Genomic DNA, 8,173 nt, shown 5'->3' on the forward strand with positions numbered 1-8,173 from the left:
ACAATTTGGTTTTGCTCATTTATGAACAGAAAGACAGAAATCCATAAGGAAAGGAAAAAAGAAAGAAACTTGCCTTATTTGTTTCTTTAGTGGAAGGTATTCTATTTAGTAAGCTTTCTACAAGATGCAATTTGGTAAAGCCAGATCCCTCACTTGGGATTGGGAGAGGACCATTTCTCCCAATTTCACCCAGAGCTGTACAGGCAGCAATTGCCAGGAGGGGTGAGGTACTGTCCAAAAATGAGCCTGTAAGCACATTTAGACAAAACAGAGAATGATAGACTGTTATCCTTGTGATCCAAAGCAACCAGCAATGTATTCAAGATTTTTTTTTAAAGAAAGCAAAATAAAATCAAAGTCTACAGTATCTTCCAGTTGACAGTTTGTTAACATTTATTCAGTAATGAGATGCCATGGAAACAGGGTAGTGTTCTTTTTGAATGTATAAAAATTTTTTCCCATAACAGAATCATTCCTATTATATATACGAAAGCATGTAGAAAAAAATATACAGACAAAAATAGAGTACTTTCATTGTTATTAAAAATATAGAATTTATTCAACATTAAGTAAGGTTTTGTGGAAAAGCTTCTACCTTTAAAGTGCAATGCTATAAAAAGAAATGCCATATTAAAATTTAACACAATTCAGAAATTGCAACATCCAAGTCAGCATAAAGATATTAATTACCTATTATTTCTGTGGCGCTCTGAATGAGTTCCTCTTGTTCAGGCAGGAAATCAGCATTTCTTTCTGGGTCTTGTTGCTCTGCAATTCTCATTTTCTTTTTAGCCAAATATCTTCCTACTGTGAATCCCAATGCAAGCAAGGATCCATGCTGTATCTCTGGGCTCTAAATTTAACAACACAATAGCATATGTCTCTGGCTCTCTTTCACGTGTGCAAGAATACACTGAAATAACTACTTATTAGAATCATCTCTCCAATAAAACATAAAGCCAAAAAATCAAGTGAGCACTTGAGGTTCCACTGGATGTTAATGAACCAAGCTTAAGAAACAACAGAAACCTTCAGTTTCTAACACAGAGAATTCTGAGAAGTTAAGCTGAGTCTTGACCCACTTCAGGATTTACATCCCTAATCCCACACCCACTCCAACTCTGTGTAAGGTGACTCACTTACATGCTCCTATAGCACCCACCCTTTCTTCTAGCTTAGAGAACTTATGTAAGTACAGAATCATAATTTTCAAGCATAATTTCTCCCTAGTGCCAATAAAATACAATGAACAGATCCTATTTCTAATTGCTAAAACCTCTAAACACAAGACAGCCAATAAACTATTTGACAGCAAAGTTTGTTTTTTCATAGGCACAATGGTAAGCAGCAATAAATATGGAAGAAAAAAGGAGCAAACATGTCTCCCTTCAGTACTAACCAGGACTGACCCTCCCTAGCTTCCAAGATCAGACGAGATCAGGTGTGTTCTAGGTGGTACAGCTGTAGGTTCTAAGCGCCATGTACGACCAGGAATTCTCATGTATTTACTTACCACTCTGTATTCCTAGCACCTAAAACAGTGCTCATCAGGCACAGCACTCACATTTGTTAAATGAACGGACTGAATCCATGTATTATCTATCTCACTTAATCTCTACATACACAAAAGCAAGGTATTTGTAAATTCATTTTACATATGAGAACATAAGAACTAAAAATAGGCTAGATTCTTTTGTAAAATCCTATCTCCCACAAAAAAGAACAAAGACACAGCTGGTAACATACATGATTGTCCTTTGTAGTCTTTATAAGCTGTTCTATCATTGACTTCAACTCATTTCCCGATACTGTTGATACCACCACAGAATAAAACAATGCTGCCAGTTCACGCATTTCTTCTTTACTGCTATTCATCAGACTCTGAGTGGTACAGAAAAATAAATATATACGTTACATATAACCGTCTTCCTGTTGACAGTATCTAACATTTAAAATTAAAAGACTAAATTATACATTATCATGTTCGATCTAATGGCATCCATGAGAAAAAAACACAAGCTATTGTTTCAAAACAAAATGAAAGCAATTCAATATACCAAAATCTTAGGTACATTTTCAATTAAAGCTACCCAAGTAGAAAACAGGACAAATTAATACACAGATGATCTAAAACAGAAGCTAGTAAACTTTTCCCATAAAGGGTCAAAGAGGCATTGTGGGCCATTTGGTCTCTATTGCAACTACTCCATTCTGCCACTGCCCTGCAAAAGCAGCCACAGACAATATATGTGGAATGGGTACGGCTATCTTCCAACAAAACGTCACGGATGCTATAATTTTCACATGTCATTAAATGTTACTTGTCTTTTGATCCTTTTTTTCAAACACTTAAAAACATAAAAACCATTCTTAGCTTGCAGGCCACACAAAAACAGGAGGAGGCCATATTTGGCCCTTGGACCACAGTATGACAATCCCTGATCTAAGAGACCAAAGCTCAAAAACTACAAAATCATTTTAAAATCAGCAAATGTTCATAAAGAATAAAAAGCATTTTTAAACTAGAAGCAATTTCATGAGATCAGATTTTCCAGAAAAGTGCAAAACTCACACCTCTTGGTAAATTACATTCATATTTTCACACTTAAAAAGATAAAATCTGTACATTTTACCATAATTCAAGCTGCCATTTTCCAAAAAGAACTACATTATGTAGCAGAAGAGGTACACAAAACTGAATAGGCCATACTTGTACTAAAAAAAGTATCCACTGTTTATCTGAAATTCAAATTTAACTGAGCATCTTGTATTTTTATTTGCTAAGCCTGGCAACCCTTTTGGTGTGACCATGGGACAGAATACCCTCATACACGGCTGGTGGAAATGTAAACTGGTACCACCGCATGGAGGATGTAGAAATATCTATCAAAATTATAAAAGTGCTTTGCACTGATCCAGTACTTCCACTTCTGGGGAATCCATCTAAAACACATACTCTTCCCCATATGCAAAATGATAGCTTATTCATTGCAGCAGAATGGAAGTACTCTAATGACTATCAATAAAGATCTAGAGTAAATTATAGTACATTCATACAATGAAAAATGATGAAGCTGTTGAAGAGGATGCTTTATCCATAGTTATAGAGGAATAGCTCCAAGTTCCATGGTTAAGTCAAAGGTATAAAATAGCATGAATAGTATGCTTTTTGTGTAAAAGAAGGGAGACAAATTAAAAATGCATATTTTTGCATGTATATGCATAAGTAAACTCTAGAAAGTATGTCATAAGTCAGTTAAGTGATTACTTATGTATGTTTGTCAGAGGTGAGAGGGGAAAGGGCAAAAAGTTGGGGGGATTTGGATAGGTGGAAGATGGCTGTAGAGAGGAGACACTTTACACATTTTTTAATTTAAACTATACAAATCTATTGCTTTTTAAAAAAACTTTGAAACAGAAAAGGAATTATTTTATACTCATATGACTCTCAATTCATCTCCCACTCGCACCCAGATGGGTCAATGAGATATTAATATATTGACCTACATGCTTCCCAGTGTTTGATGATGAGGGAGTTCTCAAAATGACCTAAAGGCAGAAAAGGTCATAGGAACATTGGTAGAAAAAAGAAATCAGGGGGTTAAAGTATGAAATATACAGGATCAAAGAAAAATATACATGCACAGGACATACCTTTATCCATTCTGTTTTGTCTACGAATTTGGTAGCCAGTTTTTCTGGATACACTGACACAGCTTCCAACAGACAGTACATAACTGGCAAACCTAAACAAGAATACGGTACTATTTTAAATTTCAAGAAAAGCAATGAACATACAGGGATCACTAAATTCCTTTAATGTATAAGGCTACTGCTTTAGCACACATTCCCTCAGTTCTACCAAAAAACCCCCAAATTACACAACCTAAACATAGTATGTAATTCAATGCAGCAAATTTACAAATTAGTTATCTATAAAAAGGGATTATCTTGTTCTTCACACACACTTCCAAAGTAAAAATATATTATCTATTGTCAGCATTTCTTTCTGAAGATAGAATAAGTGTATCAAGAATGAATCAGATAAGTTTAGAAAAGAAACAAAGACTAATGTTAAGTTACAGAAGTGAAGAGAGAATAATTGTGCTATAAATTCTTAGCTGAGTTTAAAATTAGACTCATGCTTAAATGCTTTAATGTCACTATCACGACTTCCTACCTCCAACACCTGCTAACAACTGCTGAAGCAGGCCAATGTAAATCTGAACAGGGTTGGTTTCCCCACTCTTATTAGAAGATGATGAAGATGTCGTCTGGCTGCCTGACATTAAAGTCCGTATATAGCGTCCAATGGCTGGGGCGTGATCTTGCATATCAGCCAAACTCTGAGAGGTGGGCACCACCCCCGCGCTGTGAGCTAGGCACATGCGCAGGTACAAAACTATCTAAAAACAAAAGGAAGAGGCATGCCAGTTAAGCTTCTCCAAAAGTCAGTGTAGGAGGGTACTCTTCAAAGTGACAATTTCCAGTTTTGAGTCTCCCACCCTCCTTCATAAAGCTATTCCAATCCTCATGGAAGCCATAAAATATGACTCACTATGTCAACTAAATTAACACAATGGAACAAAACTTACATAACAAGCTTTTACAAATCCAAAGAGTATTTTTAATGGAGTTAAAACACAAACTTAACTTTTAAGGTCTGAAAATTACAATGAAAATCATTACTTTTTAAAAGTCACTTTATATGTGACTAGGCATAAATCTGGGGCAAATGGCCTATTCCTGTATATTTCCCATTGTGTTTAATCTCCACTGACACAAGAATTGAGAAAACGGGTTCGAATCATCTACAGGAGAATATGACCCTATAAAAACCTCTAATATAAACTGGCTACTAAGGAGTCCTCTGGAAGCTCTTTCCTTGATAGCTAAAATAAGACAGGCAGCAACTCACTGTGAATATTCTTACTCACTCTGAACAAGATTATCTCTTGTAATTTAATTAGTGCAAGTGAATGATCTAGAAAATAGAATTTCTCTCAATAACAGTTGTAAATTAATCCTCTCCAACCTTCAAAACTAAATAACCCAAACAACCTCAACAATATGTTGGCTTTAAAACTCAAGTCTAACTTGCTGCAAAATCCCAACAGTAATTACTACAGAGCATCCAGTTCTTTCACAAAAAGTATCTCAAAGAGATAAATATATTTATAGACTCCACTATGAACTAAAATAATACCAATTACCAAATTATTATTTTTTTAATAAACAACCTAGTGAAGAACAATGACACCACAATATGGGTTTACCTAGAACACAAAAAATGACAGACATCTCTTTGGGTGTATGTAGCATAATCTTTTAAAACCTTAACAAAAAGCAAATAGAAATACATGAAAGTTCTACCTCTCCAAAAGCTGCCGGGTTAAATGGAAGGACAGTGGTCCCAGTCATGTACTTGACTGGAGTTTTCATTCGATGGGAAGCCTAAGTTAAGAAAGCCCAAAACAAACAATTACTGAAAAATTGAGCACATGTGCTCTTCCTCAACTCGAAAACAACTGTATTTCCAGCTATATGTCCAAGGTTTGCTTCTGTCTTTTTCTAATCAAAACATTTTCCTATTAATTATGCTGATTTTTCATGTCCCTCACATCCCAAATAACAGTTTTTTGCCTTCCCTGTCCCCAGTGTTTTTACTGGCTTGTTTAAAAAAGAATAAACCATTCCAGACATCTACTGACATGGTCACCCTAGGCCACTGCATGCCAGTTATTTTCATTAATAATGGAGGTAGGACGAAAATAAGAGCACAGAGAATCTCCTGATCACAAATGACTGCGCTATGGAAAACAGAATCATGCTGCTCCATGCTGACCTCCAATTCCCTTAAGGTGCCTACCCAGCAAAAAGTCACGGCCACCAGTAGAGGTGAAAGGCACAACAGTATCCTCCAGCATATTCAAGGAAACACTGATGTAAAAAGTGAGACAGAGTCAAGGCTGAGGAATCATTATGCCGATGTTGTGATCTACCAGCAAAACACACTCTGCAAAAGCAGAGGCTTGCAAAAGCAGGTGGGATGTTCTCTTACGATCACAGTGGAAAAAGCATAAACTGCTCTCTGAAGCATCCTTAAACTTATAATACCCTGAAGAATGCCCTTAAAAATACACAGGAGATGAATTTTTAGGCATGTCATACTAAGGGGAAAAATTTTTTAACACAGCCAAAATGTTGATGAGCATGAAAAGAATTAGAAGTAACTCATATTTAGGCAAAACATACCAATTACATTGAGAATTACAGTTCTCCTTACTTTGTACCACCCTCTTATTATAAATATTAACATTAACATTGCTAGAAACTTTTCTAATTCAACATTTAGTAATTACATTTTTTCACTTAAAAATGGATGTTTATTTTCATCATCCATTATATGATTCAAACAAATTATGTGAAGTTAAATGTCATACCTTTTCTTGGATATAATATACCATTTCTGGGAAAGAAGGCATCTGCTCAGAAGCACTTTCTTTTCTGTTTCGACCAGGAAGACACCGTAATACCCGTTGTGCTTCTCCATGAACTTCTTCTCGTCTTTCAGAAACATAAGTAAGAATAAAAATTAAACTTCACCAATTAAAAAATAATCATTTGAAGAATAAGAACAGCAATCTGGCAGCTGGAATTCTGAGAAAATGTCTTAAATATATTCTTGGCTATCTAGAATATCGTCAATAAAATACATTATAAGAAATTACTTCTTTTTGGAAATTTCATGAGATTTGGACAGTCATCTGGCTTGCATCTTTGAATTTTATTCTCAGAAAAAAACAAAATAGGATATTGCAATTCATTACGTAAATATCTACATGTATGCTTTACCCTGCCAGAGCCAAATCATAAACTATAATACATACTTTAAAATTCAGTGACTGCCCAGTGTTCTATATACTCCACCCAAACTCTTATACTGCTAAGGTATTCAGCTATAATTCTGTACAACTGGTAACTGATAAGTGACATTAATGTGTAAAATGTAAAACCCAACTAATTGCAGACAACCTAGAGACTGACCTCAGCAATAATCTTATTCAGATACTATAAAAAGGATCTTTTAAGTCCTTAATTGCCTCTGAATTGTATCTAGTTTTCCTAACAACAAAGAGCTGACAAAAAAGAATAAATAAAGCCTCAAAGATGGGCACGGTGGCATGCGCCTGTAGTCCCAGCTACTCAGGAGGCTGAAAGGCAGGAGGATCACTTACAGCCAGAGTTTGAGGCTGCCATATGCTATGATCATGCCTGTGACCAGCCACTGCACCCCAGCCTGGACAACACAGGGAAACCCATCTCTAAAAAAATAAAATAAATAAAGCCTCAAGTTGCCAGAGTATTTTCATTTGACTGGGATGCTTTTAACTAAACTACAGAAGGAAAACTGTTGAATTAGTTATGCTTTGGTTTTGGTTTTTTAAATAAAAATAATTTTTAGCACTCAGAGACAAGGCACAGCGGTTGAGAGCTCTGAAGTCCAACTCCCTGGACTTAAATTCTGGCTCTAACATGAACTGCCATCTTGACTGCCAGGCCACAGTACTGTGTGGCCTGTGGTTGAGAAAATAATGTAAAAAAAAGCAAGAAGCAGCAGAGCACCAGAATCAAGATTAACAATCCAAAGTCACTTCAACCAAATTTAAATGCACTGTATGAGAAGCAGCAGCCAAGATCAGCAGTCAAAAGTCGGAGTCTCTCAATAACCTGTGATATCCAATTAAAAAAACAAACAAATAAATCACAGCAAAATATATACAATTTATAGGAAAGAAAATAAATGGCATGCGAGGCATACACTTCCAACTAGACTATGGAAACAGTTATCAAGTAATCATCCATTTTTTTTAAAATGGACCATAAGTTTATGGGCAAGTCTATTCAAATCATCAAAAGATGCATAATTTTATTTAAACCATTCCTCAGTACGAATGAGGCTTTTCACCCCCCAAGGTAAGGCTAATCCTTGATAACAAAAAATAAAAAAATATTTAAGAATCTCACTTAAACGATGCAAAAATTCTAAATGTTAGATGTAGTAATAGCTTAATATTATGAAATATATTAGAGTGCTTCCAGGATTTCAAGATGTCACTGACTATAAGATATATAATAGATTTGATAAGAGTCATTTTAATATGTATACATA

General features: G+C 35.3%; 1 protein-coding gene across 1 annotated transcript in view; it reads right to left on the minus strand.

Annotated features, from left to right (window-relative positions):
- KIAA0368 (KIAA0368 ortholog) overlaps positions 1-8,173 on the minus strand; it is a 139,538-nt gene that overhangs the window by 39,024 nt on the left and 92,341 nt on the right. Inside the window, exons 14-20 of the mRNA XM_012641131.1 lie at positions 6,444-6,567; positions 5,374-5,454; positions 4,181-4,406; positions 3,655-3,746; positions 1,747-1,881; positions 691-853; positions 74-246 (exon numbers count right to left, since the gene is read on the minus strand). Of these exons, the coding sequence (XP_012496585.1) occupies positions 74-246; positions 691-853; positions 1,747-1,881; positions 3,655-3,746; positions 4,181-4,406; positions 5,374-5,454; positions 6,444-6,567 (994 nt within the window). The remainder of the gene's footprint in view (positions 1-73; positions 247-690; positions 854-1,746; positions 1,882-3,654; positions 3,747-4,180; positions 4,407-5,373; positions 5,455-6,443; positions 6,568-8,173) is intronic.

The sequence above is a fragment of the Propithecus coquereli genome, unplaced genomic scaffold, assembly GCF_000956105.1.
Source record: "Propithecus coquereli isolate 6110/MARCELLA unplaced genomic scaffold, Pcoq_1.0 Scaffold163, whole genome shotgun sequence".
NCBI lineage: Eukaryota > Metazoa > Chordata > Mammalia > Primates > Indriidae > Propithecus > Propithecus coquereli.